Raw genomic sequence first — 19,466 nt, forward strand, 5'->3', positions numbered from 1 at the left:
TGACTTGTAAATTATATTAAATTGGTAGGGAGACGGATGTGGGAAGGCTTGATACACAGCCTTTGTACTGGAACGGAGATGGCACGGGGTAGTGTTAGAACTAATGACGTCATTTTCAGTTTATAACCTGTGGTAACCTGTATTGTGGCAGTACTCTCTTGAATAAAGGCTGTTACTTGACTTTAAGACCGGGGCTCTGTCCATTCCTATAAAATAAGGGTCTTACAAATTCTTATGAATTGACAGAGTGTTTAATTTTATTTGGGAATTAAAACAGAGGAATCAAATTCCTTCAACACAGTTGGAGGCCATGGAAGGAGAGTTGTATGGCATTGAAGCTCGTCTGGAGGTTTCACACTGAACTCTATCAGAGAAGTAGTTGGTGAACCAGGCGAGGCAATCATTAGAGAAACCAAGGCTGTTGAGTCTGCCAATAAGAATACGGTGATTGACAGCGTCGAAAGCCTTGGCCAGATCAATGAATACGGCTGCACAGTAATGTTTCTTATCGATGGCGGTTATGATATCGTTAAGGACCTTGAGCGTGGCTGAGGTGAACCCATGACCAGCTCGGAAACTAGATTGCATAGCGGAGAAGGTACGATGTGATTCAAAATGGTCAGTAATCTGTTTGTTAACTTGGCTTTCGAAGACCTTAGAAAGACAGGGTAGGATAGATATACAGTGCCTTGCGAAAGTATTCGGCCCCCTTGAACTTTGCGACCTTTTGCCACATTTCAGGCTTCAAACATAAAGATATAAAACTGTATTTTTTTGTGAAGAGTCAACAAAAAGTGGGACACAATCATGAAGTGGAACGACATTTATTGGATATTTTAAACTTTTTTAACAAATCAAAAACTGAAAAATTGGGCGTGCAAAATTATTCAGCCCCCTTAAGTTAATACTTTGTAGCGCCACCTTTTGCTGCAGTTAAGTTGTAGCTGTAAGTCGACAGCGACAGCTGTAAGTCGCTTGGGGTATGTCTATATCAGTTTTGCACATCGAGAGACTGAAATTTTTTCCCATTCCTCCTTGCAAAACAGCTCGAGCTCAGTGAGGTTGGATGGAGAGCATTTGTGAACAGCAGTTTTCAGTTCTTTCCACAGATTCTCGATTGGATTCAGGTCTGGACTTTGACTTGGCCATTCTAACACCTGGATATGTTTATTTTTGAACCATTCCATTGTAGATTTTGCTTTATGTTTTGGATCATTGTCTTGTTGGAAGACAAATCTCCGTCCCAGTCTCAGGTCTTTTGCAGACTCCATCAGGTTTTCTTCCAGAATGGTCCTGTATTTGGCTCCATCCATCTTCCCATCAATTTTAACCATCTTCCCTGTCCCTGCTGAAGAAAAGCAGGCCCAAACCATGATGCTGCCACCACCATGTTTGACAGTGGGGATGGTGTGTTCAGCTGTGTTGCTTTTACGCCAAACATAACATTTTGCATTGTTGCCAAAAAGTTCAATTTTGGTTTCATCTGACCAGAGCACCTTCTTCCACATGTTTGGTGTGTCTCCCAGGTGGCTTGTGGCAAACTTTAAACGACACTTTTTATGGATATCTTTAAGAAATGGCTTTCTTCTTGCCACTCTTCCATAAAGGCCAGATTTGTGCAATATACGACTGATTGTTGTCCTATGGACAGAGTCTCCCACCTCAGCTGTAGATCTCTGCAGTTCATCCAGAGTGATCATGGGCCTCTTGGCTGCATCTCTGATCAGTCTTCTCCTTGTATGAGCTGAAAGTTTAGAGGGACGGCCAGGTCTTGGTAGATTTGCAGTGGTCTGATACTCCTTCCTTTTCAATATTATCGCTTGCACAGTGCTCGTTGGGATGTTTAAAGCTTGGGAAATCGTTTTGTATCCAAATCCGGCTTTAAACTTCTTCACAACAGTATCTCGGACCTGCCTGGTGTGTTCCTTGTTCTTCATGATGCTCTCTGCGCTTTTAACGGACCTCTGAGACTATCACAGTGCAGGTGCATTTATACGGAGACTTGATTACACACAGGTGGATTGTATTTATCATCATTAGTCATTTAGGTCAACATTGGATCATTCAGAGATCCTCACTGAACTTCTGGAGAGAGTTTGCTGCACTGAAAGTAAAGGGGCTGAATAATTTTGCACGCCCAATTTTTCAGTTTTTGATTTGTTAAAAAAGTTTGAAATATCCAATAAATGTCATTCCACTTCATGATTGTGTCCTACTTGTTGTTGATTTTTCACAAAAAATACAGTTTTATATCTTTATGTTTGAAGCCTGAAATGTGGCAAAAGGTCGCAAAGTTCAAGGGGGCCGAATACTTTCGCAAGGCACTGTAGGTCTGTAACAGTTTAGGTCCAGAGTGTCTCCCCCTTTGAAGAGGGGGATGACCGTGGCAGCTTTCCAATCTTTGGGAATCTCAGATGATACGAAAGAGAGGTTGAACAGGCTAGTAATAGGGGTTGCAACAATTTCGGCAGATAATTTAAGAAAGAGAGGGTCCAGATTGTCTAGTCCGGCTAATTTGTAGGGGTCTAGATTTTGCAGCTCTTTCAGAACATCAGCTATCTGGATATGGGTGAAGGAGAAATGGTGGGGCTTAGGTGGGTTGCTGTGGAGGGTGCCGAGCAGTTGACCGGGGTAGGGGTAGCCGTAGAGATATGCTTATTGAAATTCTCAATTATAGTGGATTTGTCGGTTGTAACAGTGTTTCCTAGCCTCAGAGCAGTGGGTAGCTGCGATGAGGTGCTCTTATTCTCCATGAACTTTTTTGAGTTTGTACTGCAGGATGCAAATTTCTGTTTAAAAAAGCTAGCCTTAGCTTTCCTAACTGCCTGTGTATATTGGTTCCTAACCTCCCTGAAAAGTTGCATATCACGGGGGCTATTCGATGCTAATGCAGTACGCCACAGGATGTTTTTGTGCTGGTCAAGGACAGTCAGGTCTGGAGTGACCCAAGGGCTATATCTATTCCTGGTTCTACATTTTTTGAATGGGGCATGCCTATTTAAGATGGTGAGGAAGGCACTTTTAAAGAATAACCAGGCATCCTCTACTGTCGGGATGAGGTCAATGTCGTCAATGCCAGGTCGATTAGAAAGGCCTGCTCACAGAAGTGTTTTAGGGAGAGTTTGACAGTGATGAAGGGTGGTCGTTTTGCTCGCAGACCCATTACGGATGCAGGCAAGGAGGCAGTGATCGCTGAGATCTTGGTTGAAAACAGCAGAGGTGTATTTGGAGGGTGAGTTAGTTAGGATGATATCTATGAGGGTACCCGTGTTTACGGATTTGGGGTTATATCTGGTAGGTTCATTGATAACTTGTGTGAGATTGAGGGAATCAAGCTTAGATTGTAGGATGGCCGGGGTGTTAAGCATGTCCCAGTTTAGGTCACCTAGCAGCACGAGCTCAGAAGATAGATGGGGGGGGGGGGATTAAATCGCATATAGTGTTGAGGGCACAGCTGGGGGCAGAGGGTGGTCTATAGCAAGCGGCAACAGTGAGAGACTTGTTTCTGGAAAGGTGAATTTTTAGAAGTAGAAGCTCAAATTGTTTGGGTACAGACCTGGAAAGTAATACAGAACTCTGCAGCAAATTGCAACACCACCCCCTTTGGCAGTTCTACCTTGTCGGAAAATTTTGGAAATTTCAAGGTATGCTTGTCATCGTTAAGGATTGGGGAGGTTTTAAGGATAAAATTAAATGAAATGGAGCGTAGCACAAGCAAAATCCTAGAGGACAACCTGGTTCAGTCTGCTTTCCACCTGACACTAGGAGATGAATTCACCTTTCAGCAGAACAATAACCTAAAACACAAGGCCAAACCTACACTGGAGTTGCTTACCAAGAAGACAGCGAATGTTCCTGAGTGGCCGATATTAAAGTTTGACTTAAATCTACTTGAACATCTATGGCAAGAGCTGAAAATGGTTGTCTAGCAATGATCAACAACCAATTTGACAGAGCTTGAATAATGTTTTAAAGAATAATGGGTGTAACAGTATAACTTTAGACCGTCCCCTCGCCCATACCCGGGCGCAAACCAGGGACCCTCTGCACACATCAACAACAGTCACCCACGAAGCATCGTTACCCATCGCTCCACAAAAGCCGCGGGGAACTACTACTTCAAGGTCTCAGAGCAAGTGACGTCACCGATTGAAACGCTATTTAGCGCGAACACCGCTAACTAGCTAGCCATTTCACATCCGTTACATGGGCAAATGTTGCAGAATCCAGGTGTGGAAAGCTCTTAGAGACTCACCCAGAAAGACTCACAGCCGTAATCGCTGCCAAGGGTGATTCTAACATGTATTCACTCAAAGGTGGGAATACTTATGTAAATTAGATATGTTTGTATTTCATTTTCAATAAATGTGTAAACATTTCTAAAAACAAGTTTGTACTTTGTCATTATGGGGTATTGTGTGTTGACTATAAAATATACTATTTAACCCATTTTGAATTCAGGCTGTAACAACAAAATGTGGAATAAATCAAGGGGTATGAATCCTTTCTAAATGAACCGCATGTATTACTGATAAGTCAGTAATACTCACACGAAACATGGAACTCAGAACACAAGAACTCAGCAACACACAAGACATAGAACACATAAAGAACACGGACAATACACAGAAAATATGCTTTGTTCATGTCATGCCGGAATGTTCGGAAATACAACTTCTAAACAGAGCAATGAGGTGTGCATTCACATGCTTTGAACTGATTGAGAACGCCAACTGGCTAATGTCTAAGTAGCTACGTCAACCCATGAACAAAAAGCGCAGCCAACACTCTCTCATCCAAATTATAGTGTTAAAAAAAGGTCCAAATAAATTGGATAAATAATGTTTTGTTAAGTTATGTTCTTGGTAGGTGACGTCAGAGTTCAGCATGTCTGAAAAGTCTTCAATTGGAGGTCCTTTCAAACCGATTTCTCCCAGAAAGGAAGCTCGTATTTCAGAGTTTCTAACATGTCATGAATGCAGCAATAGAACAGCAGTTTGACACCACTAGTTTAGAAGTGATATAAAAAACGTTTTATATTTTTCTCTGTTTGATATTCTTCTTTTACTAATTTTATACTCACCCGAAAGAGCGATCAAGATCAACTGTGAGCCCGATGTAATGGCTTCCTAATTGCTCTTTATTGATCTGAAAAAAGAGCAATTAGCATTAGGGACAAGCTGTCTTGGAGTCCACATGGGCCAGCGTCCGTTTCAACACCTTGTAGAGTCCAAGCCCTGACCAACTGAGGGCAAAAGGAGGTGCAACTCCATATTAGAAAGGTGTTCTTAATGTTTTGTTGATTCAGTGTATTTCAGTGGTGGAAAAATGACCCAATTGTCATAATTGAGTAAAAGTAAAGATACCTTAATATAAAATGAAAGTCACCCAGTAAAATACTCCTTGAGTAAAAGTCTAAAAGTATCTTTTTAAAAACACTTAAGTATCAAAAGTAAATGTCAAAATCCTTATATTAAGCAAATCTTTTCTATTTACGGATAGCCAGGGGCACACTCCACACATCATTTACAAATGAAGCCTTTGTGTTCCGTGAGGCCGTGAGTCTGCCAGATGAGAGGCAGAGGATTTGGACCATTGGACTGTCCTGCTAAGCATTCAAAACATTACTTTTGGGTGTCAGGGAAAATGTATGGAGGTAAAAGTATATCATTTATTTTAGGAATGTAGTGAAGGAAAAGTAAAAGTAGTCAAAAAATATCAATGTAAAGAACAGATACCCCAAAAAACGACTTAAGTAGTACTTTAAAGTATTTTTACCTAAGCACTATACACCACTTGTGTATATAGCTCTGCCAATGTGTTTGAAGGCAGGACTATAGCGAAACTATAGGTGTTTACCTTTTTCCACAGAAATGTATTTTCTGTTAGTCCGTTGATAACAACAAGGTCCCCATGCCTCTGCTGACAGTAGTGCCTGGCATTCTCCATGGCCAGCACTTCAGTATTAAAGTAATATTGAGAGCCTCCATACTCCAGCCAGCCATCCTCTGTCACATTATACTCTAGACAGGGTTAGAAAATACTCATATAAGTTATGTACAATTAAGTCCCCTCTGGAGACCGAGCAGATTAGTCCTCTCTAGAGAACAAGCAGATTCGTCTCCTCTAGAGACCATTCAGATTAGTCCCCTCTAGAGACCAAGCACATCTAGAGAGGGGACTTATCTGCTTGGTTTGGTCTCCAGAGTGGGGACTTATCTGAATGGTGTAGTCTCCAGAGTGGGGACTTATTTGCTTGGTGTAGTCTCTAGGGAGGGGACTTATCTGAAATGTGTAGGCTCCAGAGTGAGGACTTATTTGCCTGGTGTAGTCTCTAGAGAGGGGACTTATCTGATTGGTGTAGTCTCTAGAGGGGGGACTAATTTGCTTGGTCTAATCTCTAGAGAAGGGACATATTTGCTTGGTGCAGTCTCTAGCGACGGGACTTATTTACTTGGTGTAGTCTCTAGAGAAGGGACTAACCTCCTAATGTAGTCTGTAGAGGGGACTTGTCTACTCGGTCACGAGAGGGGACTTGTCTGCTCGGTCTCTAGAGGGAACTTGTCTGCTCGGTCTCTCGAGGAGACTTGTCTGCTCGGTCTCTAGATGGAACTTGTCTGCTCGGTGTTTACAGGGAACTTGTCTGCTCGGTCTCTATCGAGGAGACTTGTCTGCTCGGTCTCTAGAGGGGACTTGTCTGCTCGGTCACTAGAGGGAACTTGTCTGCTCGATCTCTAGAGGGGACTTGTCTGCTCGGTGTCTCGAGGAACTTGCCTGCTCGGTCTCTAGAGGGAACTTGTCTGCTCGGTCTCTCGAGGGGACTTGTCTGCACGGTCTCTCGAGGGGACTTGTCTGCTAGGTCTCTAGAGGGGATTTGTTTGCTCGGTCTCTAGAGGGAACTTGTCTGCTCGGTGTCGAGAGGGAACTTGTCTGCTCGGTCTCTAGAGGGAACTTGTCTGCTCGGTCTCTAGAGGGAACTTGTCTGCTCGGTGTCTCGAGGGGACTTGTCTGCTCGGTCTCTAGAGGGAACTTGTCTGCTCAGTCTCTCGAGGAGGCTTGTCTGCTCGGTCTCTCGAGGAGACTTGTCTGCTCGGTCTCTAGAGGGGACTTTTCTGCTCGGTCTCTAGAGGGAACTTGTCTGCTCGGTGTTTACAGGGAACTTGTCTGCTCGGTCTCTAGAGGGAACTTGTCTGCTCAGTCTCTCGAGGAGGCTTGTCTACTCGGTCTCTCGAGGAGACTTGTCTGCTCGGTCTCTAGAGGGGACTTTTCTGCTCGGTCTCTAGAGGGAACTTGTCTGCTCGGTGTCTAGAGGGAACTTGTCTGCTCGGTCTCTAGAGGGAACTTGTCTGCTCGGTCTCTAGAGGGGACTTGTCTGCTAGGTCTCTAGAGGGGACTTTTCTGCTCGGTCTCCCGAGGAGACTTGTCTGCTCGGTCTCTAGAGGGGACTTGTCTGCTCGGTCTCTAGAGGGAACTTGTCTGCTCGGTGTTTACAGGGAACTTGTCTGCTCGGTCTCTAGAAGGAACTTGTCTGCACGGTCTCTCGAGGGGACTTGTCTGCTCGGTCTCTAGAGGGAACTTGTCTGCTCAGTCTCTCGAGGAGGCTTGTCTGCTCGGTCTCTCGAGGAGACTTTTCTGCTCGGTCTCTCGAGGGGACTTGTCTGCTCAGTCTCTCGAGGGGACTTGTCTGCTCAGTCTCTCGAGGGGACTTGTCTGCTCGGTCTCTCGAGGAGACTTGTCTGCTCGGTCTCTAGAGGGGACTTGTCTGCTCGGTCTCTTAAGGAGACTTGTCTGCTCGGTCTCTAGAGGGGACTTGTCTGCTCGGTCTCTAGAGGGGACTTGTCTGCTAGGTCTCTAGAGGGGACTTGTCTGCTAGGTCTCTAGAGGCGACTTGTCTGCTAGGTCTCTAGAGGCGACTTGTCTGCTCGGTCTCTAGATGGAACTTGTCTGCTCGGTGTTTACAGGGAACTTGTCTGCTCGGTGTCTCGAGGGACTTGCCTGCTCAGTCTCTAGAGGGAACTTGTCTACTCGGTCTCTCGAGGGAACTTGTCTACTCGGTCTCTCGAGGGGACTTGTCTGCACGGTCTCTCGAGGGGACTTGTCTGCTAGGTCTCTAGAGGGGACTTGTCTGCTCGGTCTCTAGAGGGAACATGTCTGCTCGGTGTCGAGAGCGAACTTGTCTGCTCGGTCTCTAGAGGGGACTTGTCTGCTAGGTCTCTAGAGGGGACTTGTCTGCTAGGTCTCTAGAGGCGACTTGTCTGCTCGGTCTCTAGATGGAACTTGTCTGCTCGGTGTTTACAGGGAACTTGTCTGCTCGGTGTCTCGAGGGACTTGCCTGCTCAGTCTCTAGAGGGAACTTGTCTACTTGGTCTCTCGAGGGAACTTGTCTACTCGGTCTCTCGAGGGGACTTGTCTGCACGGTCTCTCGAGGGGACTTGTCTGCTAGGTCTCTAGAGGGGACATGTCTGCTCGGTCTCTAGAGGGAACATGTCTGCTCGGTGTCGAGAGCGAACTTGTCTGCTCGGTCTCTAGAGGGGACTTGTCTGCTCGGTCTCTAGAGCGAACTTGTCTGCTAGGTCTCTCGAGGAGACTTGTCTGCTCGGTCTCTAGAGGGAACTTGTCTGCTCGGTCTCTAGAGGGAACTTGTCTGCTCGGTCTCAAGAGGGGACTTGTCTGCTCCGTCTCTCGAGTGGACTTGGCTGCTCAGTCTCTCGAGGGGACTTGTCTGCTCGGTCTCTAGAGGGAACTTGTCTTCTCGGTCTCTAGAGGGAACTTGTCTGCTCGGTCTCTAGAGGGGACTTGTCTGCTCGGTGTCTAGAGGGAACTTGTCTGCTCGGTCTCTAGAGGGAACTTGTCTGCTCGGTCTCTAGAGGGGACTTGTCTGCTAGGTCTCTAGAGGGGACTTTTCTGCTCGGTCTCCCGAGGAGACTTGTCTGCTCGGTCTCTAGAGGGGACTTGTCTGCTCGGTCTCTAGAGGGAACTTGTCTGCTCGGTGTTTATAAGGGAACTTGTCTGCTCGGTCTCTAGAAGGAACTTGTCTGCACGGTCTCTCGAGGGGACTTGTCTGCTCGGTCTCTAGAGGGAACTTGTCTGCTCAGTCTCTCGAGGAGGCTTGTCTGCTCGGTCTCTCGAGGAGACTTTTCTGCTCGGTCTCTCGAGGGGACTTGTCTGCTCAGTCTCTCGAGGGGACTTGTCTGCTCAGTCTCTCGAGGGGACTTGTCTGCTCGGTCTCTCGAGGAGACTTGTCTGCTCGGTCTCTAGAGGGGACTTGTCTGCTCGGTCTCTTAAGGAGACTTGTCTGCTCGGTCTCTAGAGGGGACTTGTCTGCTCGGTCTCTAGAGGGGACTTGTCTGCTAGGTCTCTAGAGGGGACTTGTCTGCTAGGTCTCTAGAGGCGACTTGTCTGCTCGGTCTCTAGATGGAACTTGTCTGCTCGGTGTTTACAGGGAACTTGTCTGCTCGGTGTCTCGAGGGACTTGCCTGCTCAGTCTCTAGAGGGAACTTGTCTACTCGGTCTCTCGAGGGAACTTGTCTACTCGGTCTCTCGAGGGGACTTGTCTGCACGGTCTCTCGAGGGGACTTGTCTGCTAGGTCTCTAGAGGGGACTTGTCTGCTCGGTCTCTAGAGGGAACATGTCTGCTCGGTGTCGAGAGCGAACTTGTCTGCTCGGTCTCTAGAGGGGACTTGTCTGCTAGGTCTCTAGAGGGGACTTGTCTGCTAGGTCTCTAGAGGCGACTTGTCTGCTCGGTCTCTAGATGGAACTTGTCTGCTCGGTGTTTACAGGGAACTTGTCTGCTCGGTGTCTCGAGGGACTTGCCTGCTCAGTCTCTAGAGGGAACTTGTCTACTTGGTCTCTCGAGGGAACTTGTCTACTCGGTCTCTCGAGGGGACTTGTCTGCACGGTCTCTCGAGGGGACTTGTCTGCTAGGTCTCTAGAGGGGACATGTCTGCTCGGTCTCTAGAGGGAACATGTCTGCTCGGTGTCGAGAGCGAACTTGTCTGCTCGGTCTCTAGAGGGGACTTGTCTGCTCGGTCTCTAGAGCGAACTTGTCTGCTAGGTCTCTCGAGGAGACTTGTCTGCTCGGTCTCTAGAGGGAACTTGTCTGCTCGGTCTCTAGAGGGAACTTGTCTGCTCGGTCTCAAGAGGGGACTTGTCTGCTCCGTCTCTCGAGTGGACTTGGCTGCTCAGTCTCTCGAGGGGACTTGTCTGCTCGGTCTCTAGAGGGAACTTGTCTTCTCGGTCTCTAGAGGGAACTTGTCTGCTCGGTCTCTAGAGGGGACTTGTCTGCTCGGTGTCTAGAGGGAACTTGTCTGCTCGGTCTCTAGAGGGAACTTGTCTGCTCGGTCTCTAGAGGGGACTTGTCTGCTAGGTCTCTAGAGGGGACTTTTCTGCTCGGTCTCCCGAGGAGACTTGTCTGCTCGGTCTCTAGAGGGGACTTGTCTGCTCGGTCTCTAGAGGGAACTTGTCTGCTCGGTGTTTATAAGGGAACTTGTCTGCTCGGTCTCTAGAAGGAACTTGTCTGCCCGGTCTCTCGAGGGGACTTGTCTGCTCGGTCTCTAGAGGGAACTTGTCTGCTCAGTCTCTCGAGGAGGCTTGTCTGCTCGGTCTCTCGAGGAGACTTTTCTGCTCGGTCTCTCGAGGGGACTTGTCTGCTCAGTCTCTCGAGGGGACTTGTCTGCTCAGTCTCTCGAGGGGACTTGTCTGCTCGGTCTCTCGAGGAGACTTGTCTGCTCGGTCTCTAGAGGGGACTTGTCTGCTCGGTCTCTTAAGGAGACTTGTCTGCTCGGTCTCTAGAGGGGACTTGTCTGCTCGGTCTCTAGAGGGGACTTGTCTGCTATGTCTCTAGAGGGGACTTGTCTGCTAGGTCTCTAGAGGCGACTTGTCTGCTCGGTCTCTAGATGGAACTTGTCTGCTCGGTGTTTACAGGGAACTTGTCTGCTCGGTGTCTCGAGGGACTTGCCTGCTCAGTCTCTAGAGGGAACTTGTCTACTCGGTCTCTCGAGGGAACTTGTCTACTCGGTCTCTCGAGGGGACTTGTCTGCACGGTCTCTCGAGGGGACTTGTCTGCTAGGTCTCTAGAGGGGACTTGTCTGCTCGGTCTCTAGAGGGAACATGTCTGCTCGATGTCGAGAGCGAACTTGTCTGCTCGGTCTCTAGAGGGGACTTGTCTGCTAGGTCTCTAGAGGGGACTTGTCTGCTAGGTCTCTAGAGGCGACTTGTCTGCTCGGTCTCTAGATGGAACTTGTCTGCTCGGTGTTTACAGGGAACTTGTCTGCTCGGTGTCTCGAGGGACTTGCCTGCTCAGTCTCTAGAGGGAACTTGTCTACTTGGTCTCTCGAGGGAACTTGTCTACTCGGTCTCTCGAGGGGACTTGTCTGCACGGTCTCTCGAGGGGACTTGTCTGCTAGGTCTCCCGAGGGGACTTGTCTGCTCGGTCTCTAGAGGGAACATGTCTGCTCGGTGTCGAGAGCGAACTTGTCTGCTCGGTCTTTAGAGGGGACTTGTCTGCTAGGTCTCTAGAGGGGACTTGTCTGCTAGGTCTCTAGAGGCGACTTGTCTGCTCGGTCTCTAGATGGAACTTGTCTGCTCGGTGTTTACAGGGAACTTGTCTGCTCGGTGTCTCGAGGGACTTGCCTGCTCAGTCTCTAGAGGGAACTTGTCTACTTGGTCTCTCGAGGGAACTTGTCTACTCGGTCTCTCGAGGGGACTTGTCTGCACGGTCTCTCGAGGGGACTTGTCTGCTAGGTCTCTAGAGGGGACATGTCTGCTCGGTCTCTAGAGGGAACATGTCTGCTCGGTGTCGAGAGCGAACTTGTCTGCTCGGTCTCTAGAGGGGACTTGTCTGCTCGGTCTCTAGAGCGAACTTGTCTGCTAGGTCTCTCGAGGAGACTTGTCTGCTCGGTCTCTAGAGGGAACTTGTCTGCTCGGTCTCTAGAGGGAACTTGTCTGCTCGGTCTCAAGAGGGGACTTGTCTGCTCCGTCTCTCGAGTGGACTTGGCTGCTCAGTCTCTCGAGGGGACTTGTCTGCTCGGTCTCTAGAGGGAACTTGTCTTCTCGGTCTCTAGAGGGAACTTGTCTGCTCGGTCTCTAGAGGGGACTTGTCTGCTCGGTGTCTAGAGGGAACTTGTCTGCTCGGTCTCTAGAGGGAACTTGTCTGCTCGGTCTCTAGAGGGGACTTGTCTGCTAGGTCTCTAGAGGGGACTTTTCTGCTCGGTCTCCCGAGGAGACTTGTCTGCTCGGTCTCTAGAGGGGACTTGTCTGCTCGGTCTCTAGAGGGAACTTGTCTGCTCGGTGTTTATAAGGGAACTTGTCTGCTCGGTCTCTAGAAGGAACTTGTCTGCACGGTCTCTCGAGGGGACTTGTCTGCTCGGTCTCTAGAGGGAACTTGTCTGCTCAGTCTCTCGAGGAGGCTTGTCTGCTCGGTCTCTCGAGGAGACTTTTCTGCTCGGTCTCTCGAGGGGACTTGTCTGCTCAGTCTCTCGAGGGGACTTGTCTGCTCAGTCTCTCGAGGGGACTTGTCTGCTCGGTCTCTCGAGGAGACTTGTCTGCTCGGTCTCTAGAGGGGACTTGTCTGCTCGGTCTCTTAAGGAGACTTGTCTGCTCGGTCTCTAGAGGGGACTTGTCTGCTCGGTCTCTAGAGGGGACTTGTCTGCTAGGTCTCTAGAGGGGACTTGTCTGCTAGGTCTCTAGAGGCGACTTGTCTGCTCGGTCTCTAGATGGAACTTGTCTGCTCGGTGTTTACAGGGAACTTGTCTGCTCGGTGTCTCGAGGGACTTGCCTGCTCAGTCTCTAGAGGGAACTTGTCTACTCGGTCTCTCGAGGGAACTTGTCTACTCGGTCTCTCGAGGGGACTTGTCTGCACGGTCTCTCGAGGGGACTTGTCTGCTAGGTCTCTAGAGGGGACTTGTCTGCTCGGTCTCTAGAGGGAACATGTCTGCTCGATGTCGAGAGCGAACTTGTCTGCTCGGTCTCTAGAGGGGACTTGTCTGCTAGGTCTCTAGAGGGGACTTGTCTGCTAGGTCTCTAGAGGCGACTTGTCTGCTCGGTCTCTAGATGGAACTTGTCTGCTCGGTGTTTACAGGGAACTTGTCTGCTCGGTGTCTCGAGGGACTTGCCTGCTCAGTCTCTAGAGGGAACTTGTCTACTTGGTCTCTCGAGGGAACTTGTCTACTCGGTCTCTCGAGGGGACTTGTCTGCACGGTCTCTCGAGGGGACTTGTCTGCTAGGTCTCTAGAGGGGACATGTCTGCTCGGTCTCTAGAGGGAACATGTCTGCTCGGTGTCGAGAGCGAACTTGTCTGCTCGGTCTCTAGAGGGGACTTGTCTGCTCGGTCTCTAGAGGGAACTTGTCTGCTAGGTCTCTCGAGGAGACTTGTCTGCTCGGTCTCTAGAGGGAACTTGTCTGCTCGGTCTCTAGAGGGAACTTGTCTGCTCGGTCTCAAGAGGGGACTTGTCTGCTCCGTCTCTCGAGTGGACTTGGCTGCTCAGTCTCTCGAGGGGACTTGTCTGCTCGGTCTCTAGAGGGAACTTGTCTTCTCGGTCTCTAGAGGGAACTTGTCTGCTCGGTCTCTAGAGGGGACTTGTCTGCTCGGTCTCTAGAGGGAACTTGTCTGCTCGGTGTCGAGAGCGAACTTGTCTGCACGGTCTCTCGAGGGAACTTGTCTGCTATGTCTCTAGATGGGACTTGTCTTCTCGGTCTCTATAGGGAACTTGTCTGCTCGGTGTCGAGAGGGAACTTGTCTGCTCGGTCTCTAGAGGGACTTGTCTGCTCGGTCTCTCGAGGGGACTTGTCTGCTCAGTCTCTCGAGGGGACTTGTCTGCTCAGTCTCTCGAGGGGATTTGTCTGCTCGGTCTCTATAGGGAACTTGTCTGATCGGTCTCTAGAGGGAACTTGTCTGCTCGGTCTCTAGAGGGAACTTGTCTGCTCGGTGTCTAGAGGGAACTTGTCTGCTCGGTCTCTAGAGGGGAATGGTCTGCTCGGTCTCTAGAGGGAACTTGTCTGCTCGGTGTCGAGAGCGAACTTGTCTACACGGTCTCTCGAGGGGACTTGTCTGCTAGGTCTCTAGAGGGGACTTGTCTGCTCGGTCTCTAGAGGGAACTTGTCTGCTCGGTCTCTAGAGGGAACTTGTCTGCTCGGTCTCTAGAGGGAACTTGTCTGCTCGTTGTCTAGAGGGGACTTGTCTGCTCAGTCTCTAGAGGGAACTTGTCTGCTCGGTGTCTAGAGGGGACTTTTCTGCTCGGTCTCCCGAGGAGACTTGTCTGCTCGGTCTCTAGAGGGGACTTGTCTGCTCGGTCTCTAGAGGGAACTTGTCTGCTCGGTGTTTACAGGGAACTTGTCTGCTCGGTCTCTAGAAGGAACTTGTCTGCACGGTCTCTAGAGGGGACTTGTCTGCTCGGTCTCTAGAGGGAACTTGTCTGCTCAGTCTCTCGAGGAGGCTTGTCTGCTCGGTCTCTCGAGGAGACTTTTCTGCTCGGTCTCTCGAGGGGACTTGTCTGCTCAGTCTCTCGAGGGGACTTGTCTGCTCAGTCTCTCGAGGGGACTTGTCTGCACGGTCTCTCGAGGGGACTTGTCTGCTCGGTCTCTAGAGGGGACTTGTCTGCTAGGTCTCTAGAGGGAACTTGTCTGCTCGGTGTCTAGAGGGAAATTGTCTGCTCGGTCTCTAGAGGGGACTTGTCTGCTCGGTCTCTAGAGGGAACTTGTCTGCTGGGTGTCGAGAGCGAACTTGTCTGCTCGGTCTCTAGAGGGAACTTGTCTGCTCGGTCTCTAGAGGGAACTTGTCTGCTCGGTGTCTAGAGGGGACTTGTCTGCTCAGTCTCTAGAGGGAACTTGTCTGCTCGGTGTCTAGAGGGGACTTTTCTGCTCGGTCTCCCGAGGAGACTTGTCTGCCCGGTCTCTAGAGGGGACTTGTCTACTCGGTCTCTAGAGGGAACTTGTCTGCTCGGTGTTTACAGGGAACTTGTCTGCTCAGTCTCTCGAGGGGACTTGTCTGCTCAGTCTCTCGAGGGGACTTGTCTGCTCGGTCTCTAGAGGGGACTTGTCTGCTCGGTCTCTAGAGGGAACTTGTCTGCTCGGTGTCTAGAGGGAACTTGTCTGCTCGGTCTCTAGAGGGGACTTGTCTGCCCGGTCTCTAGAGGGAACTTGTCTGCTCGGTGTCGAGAGCGAACTTGTCTACACGGTCTCTCGAGGGGACTTGTCTGCTAGGTCTCTAGAGGGGACTTTTCTGCTCGGTCTCCCGAGGAGACTTGTCTGCTCGGTCTCTAGAGGGGACTTGTCTGCTCGGTCTCTAGAGGGAACTTGTCTGCTCGGTGTTTACAGGGAACTTGTCTGCTCGGTCTCTAGAAGGAACTTGTCTGCACGGTCTCTCGAGGGGACTTGTCTGCTCGGTCTCTAGAGGGAACTTGTCTGCTCAGTCTCTCGAGGAGGCTTGTCTGCTCGGTCTCTCGAGGAGACTTTTCTGCTCGGTCTCTCGAGGGGACTTGTCTGCTCAGTCTCTCGAGGGGACTTGTCTGCTCAGTCTCTCGAGGGGACTTGTCTGCTCGGTCTCTAGAGGTAACTTGTCTGCTCGGTGTCTAGAGAGGACTTGTTTGCTCAGTCTCTAGAGGGAACTTGTCTGCTCGGTGTCTAGAGGGGACTTGTCTGCTCGGTCTCTCGAGGAGACTTGTCTGCTCGGTCTCTAGAGGGGACTTGTCTGCTCGGTCTCTTTAGGAGACTTGTCTGCTCGGTCTCTAGAGGGGACTTGTCTGCTCGGTCTCAAGAGGGAACTTGTCTGCTCGGTGTCTAGAGGGAACTTGTCTGCTCGGTCTCTAGAGGGAACTTGTCTGCTCGGTCTCTAGAGAGGACTTGTCTGCTAGTTCTCTAGAGCGGACTTGTCTGCTCGGTCTCTAGAGGGAACTTGTCTGCTCGGTGTTTACAGGGAACTTGTCTGCTCGGTGTCTCGAGAGACTTGCCTGCTCGGTCTCTAGAGGGAACTTGTCTACTCGGTCTCTCGAGGGGACTTGTCTGCACGGTCTCTCGAGGGGACTTGTCTGCTAGGTCTCTAGAGGGGACTTGTCTGCTAGGTCTCTAGAGGGAACTTGTCTGCTCGGTCTCTAGAGGGGACTTGTCTGCTCGGTCTCTAGAGGGAACTTGTCTGCTCGGTGTCGAGAGCGAACTTGTCTGCTCGGTCTCTAGAGGGAACTTGTCTGCTCGGTCTCTAGAGGGAACTTGTCTGCTCGGTGTCTAGAGGGGACTTGTCTGCTCAGTCTCTAGAGGGAACTTGTCTGCTCTGTGTCTAGAGGGGACTTTTCTGCTCGGTCTCCCGAGGAGACTTGTCTGCTCGGTCTCTAGAGGGGACTTGTCTACTCGGTCTCTAGAGGGAACTTGTCTGCTCGGTGTCTAGAGGGAACTTGTCTGCTCGGTCTCTAGAGGGGACTTGTCTGCTCGGTCTCTAGAGGGAACTTGTCTGCTCGGTGTCGAGAGCGAACTTGTCTACACGGTCTCTCGAGGGGACTTGTCTGCTAGGTCTCTAGAGGGGACTTGTCTGCTCGGTCTCTAGAGGGAACTTGTCTGCTCGGTCTCTAGAGGGAACTTGTCTGCTCGTTGTCTAGAGGGGACTTGTCTGCTCAGTCTCTAGAGGGAACTTGTCTGCTCGGTGTCTAGAGGGGACTTTTCTGCTCGGTCTCCCGAGGAGACTTGTCTGCTCGGTCTCTAGAGGGGACTTGTCTACTCGGTCTCTAGAGGGAACTTGTCTGCTCGGTGTTTACAGGGAACTTGTCTGCTCAGTCTCTCGAGGGGACTTGTCTGCTCAGTCTCTCGAGGGGACTTGTCTGCTCGGTCTCTAGAGGGAACTTGTCTGCTCGGTCTCTAGAGGGAACTTGTCTGCTCGGTGTCTAGAGGGAACTTGTCTGCTCGGTCTCTAGAGGGGACTTGTCTGCTCGGTCTCTAGAGGGAACTTGTCTGCTCGGTGTCGAGAGCGAACTTGTCTACACGGTCTCTCGAGGGGACTTGTCTGCTAGGTCTCTAGAGGGGACTTGTCTGCTCGGTCTCTAGAGGGAACTTGTCTGCTCGGTCTCTAGAGGGAACTTGTCTGCTCGTTGTCTAGAGGGGACTTGTCTGCTCAGTCTCTAGAGGGAACTTGTCTGCTCGGTGTCTAGAGGGGACTTTTCTGCTCTGTCTCTAGAGAGGACTTGTCTGCTCGGTCTCTAGAGGGAACTTGTCTGCTCTGTGTTTACAGGGAACTTGTCTGCTCGGTCTCTAGAGGGGACTTGTCTGCTCGGTCTCTAGAGGGAACTTGTCTGCTCGGTCTCTAGAGGGAACTTGTCTGCTCGTTGTCTAGAGGGGACTTGTCTGCTCAGTCTCTAGAGGGAACTTGTCTGCTCGGTGTCTAGAGGGGACTTTTCTGCTCTGTCTCTAGAGAGGACTTGTCTGCTCGGTCTCTAGAGGGAACTTGTCTGCTCTGTGTTTACAGGGAACTTGTCTGCTCGGTCTCTAGAAGGAACTTGTCTACTCGGTCTCTCGAGGGGACTTGTCTGCTCGGTCTCTAGAGGGAGCTTGTCTGCTCGGTCTCTCGAGGAGACTTTTCTGCTCGGTCTCTTTAGGAGACTTGTCTGCTCGGTCTCTAGAGGGGACTTGTCTGCTCGGTCTCAAGAGGGAACTTGTCTGCTCGGTGTCTAGAGGGAACTTGTCTGCTCGGTCTCTAGAGGGAACTTGTCTGCTCGGTCTCTAGAGAGGACTTGTCTGCTAGTTCTCTAGAGCGGACTTGTCTGCTCGGTCTCTAGAGGGAACTTGTCTACTCGGTGTTTACAGGGAACTTGTCTGCTCGGTGTCTCGAGAGACTTGCCTGCTCGGTCTCTAGAGGGAACTTGTCTACTCGGTCTCTCGAGGGGACTTGTCTGCACGGTCTCTCGAGGGGACTTGTCTTCTAGGTCTCTAGAGGGGACTTGTCTGCTAGGTCTCTAGAGGGAACTTGTCTGCTCGGTCTCTAGAGGGGACTTGTCTGCTCGGTCTCTAGAGGGAACTTGTCTGCTCGGTGTCGAGAGCGAACTTGTCTGCTCGGTCTCTAGAGGGAACTTGTCTGCTCGGTCTCTAGAGGGAACTTGTCTGCTCGGTGTCTAGAGGGGACTTGTCTGCTCAGTCTCTAGAGGGAACTTGTCTGCTCGGTGTCTAGAGGGGACTTTTCTGCTCGGTCTCCCGAGGAGACTTGTCTGCTCGGTCTCTAGAGGGGACTTGTCTACTCGGTCTCTAGAGGGAACTTGTCTGCTCGGTGTCTAGAGGGAACTTGTCTGCTCGGTCTCTAGAGGGGACTTGTCTGCTCGGTCTCTAGAGGGAACTTGTCTGCTCGGTGTCGAGAGCGAACTTGTCTACACGGTCTCTCGAGGGGACTTGTCTGCTAGGTCTCTAGAGGGGACTTGTCTGCTCGGTCTCTAGAGGGAACTTGTCTGCTCGGTCTCTAGAGGGAACTTGTCTGCTCGTTGTCTAGAGGGGACTTGTCTGCTCAGTCTCTAGAGGGAACTTGTCTGATCGGTGTCTAGAGGGGACTTTTCTGCTCGGTCTCCCGAGGAGACTTGTCTGCTCGGTCTCTAGAGGGGACTTGTCTACTCGGTCTCTAGAGGGAACTTGTCTGCTCGGTGTTTACAGGGAACTTGTCTGCTCAGTCTCTTGAGGGGACTTGTCTGCTCAGTCTCTCGAGGGGACTTGTCTGCTCGGTCTCTAGAGGGAACTTGTCTGCTCGGTCTCTAGAGGGAACTTGTCTGCTCGGTGTCTAGAGGGAACTTGTCTGCTCGGTCTCTAGAGGGGACTTGTCTGCTCGGTCTCTAGAGGGAACTTGTCTGCTCGGTGTCGAGAGCGAACTTGTCTACACGGTCTCTCGAGGGGACTTGTCTGCTAGGTCTCTAGAGGGGACTTGTCTGCTCGGTCTCTAGAGGGAACTTGTCTGCTCGGTCTCTAGAGGGAACTTGTCTGCTCGGTCTCTAGAGGGAACTTGTCTGCTAGGTCTCTAGAGGGAACTTGTCTGCTCGGTCTCTAGAGGGGACTTGTCTGCTCGGTCTCTAGAGGGAACTTGTCTGCTCGGTGTCGAGAGCGAACTTGTCTGCTCGGTCTCTAGAGGGAACTTGTCTGCTCGGTCTCTAGAGGGAACTTGTCTGCTCGGTGTCTAGAGGGGACTTGTCTGCTCAGTCTCTAGAGGGAACTTGTCTGCTCGGTGTCTAGAGGGGACTTTTCTGCTCGGTCTCCCGAGGAGACTTGTCTGCTCGGTCTCTAGAGGGGACTTGTCTACTCGGTCTCTAGAGGGAACTTGTCTGCTCGGTGTCTAGAGGGAACTTGTCTGCTCGGTCTCTAGAGGGGACTTGTCTGCTCGGTCTCTAGAGGGAACTTGTCTGCTCGGTGTCGAGAGCGAACTTGTCTACACGGTCTCTCGAGGGGACTTGTCTGCTAGGTCTCTAGAGGGGACTTGTCTGCTCGGTCTCTAGAGGGAACTTGTCTGCTCGGTCTCT

General features: G+C 50.6%; 1 protein-coding gene across 2 annotated transcripts in view; it reads right to left on the reverse strand.

The window, feature by feature from the left end:
- The window catches only part of LOC110508267 (macrophage mannose receptor 1), a 203,389-nt gene that overhangs the window by 72,713 nt on the left and 111,210 nt on the right, over window positions 1-19,466 (reverse strand). For both annotated transcript variants that reach the window (XM_090226048.1, XM_090226047.1), the window contains exons 17-18: window positions 5,860-6,023; window positions 5,084-5,148 (exon numbers count right to left, since the gene is read on the reverse strand). In XM_090226048.1, coding sequence (XP_090082174.1) covers window positions 5,084-5,148; window positions 5,860-6,023 — 229 coding nt within the window. The remainder of the gene's footprint in view (window positions 1-5,083; window positions 5,149-5,859; window positions 6,024-19,466) is intronic.

The sequence above is a fragment of the Oncorhynchus mykiss genome, chromosome 28, assembly GCF_057628025.1.
Source record: "Oncorhynchus mykiss isolate SJ-2025 chromosome 28, ASM5762802v1, whole genome shotgun sequence".
NCBI classification, from domain to species: domain Eukaryota; kingdom Metazoa; phylum Chordata; class Actinopteri; order Salmoniformes; family Salmonidae; genus Oncorhynchus; species Oncorhynchus mykiss.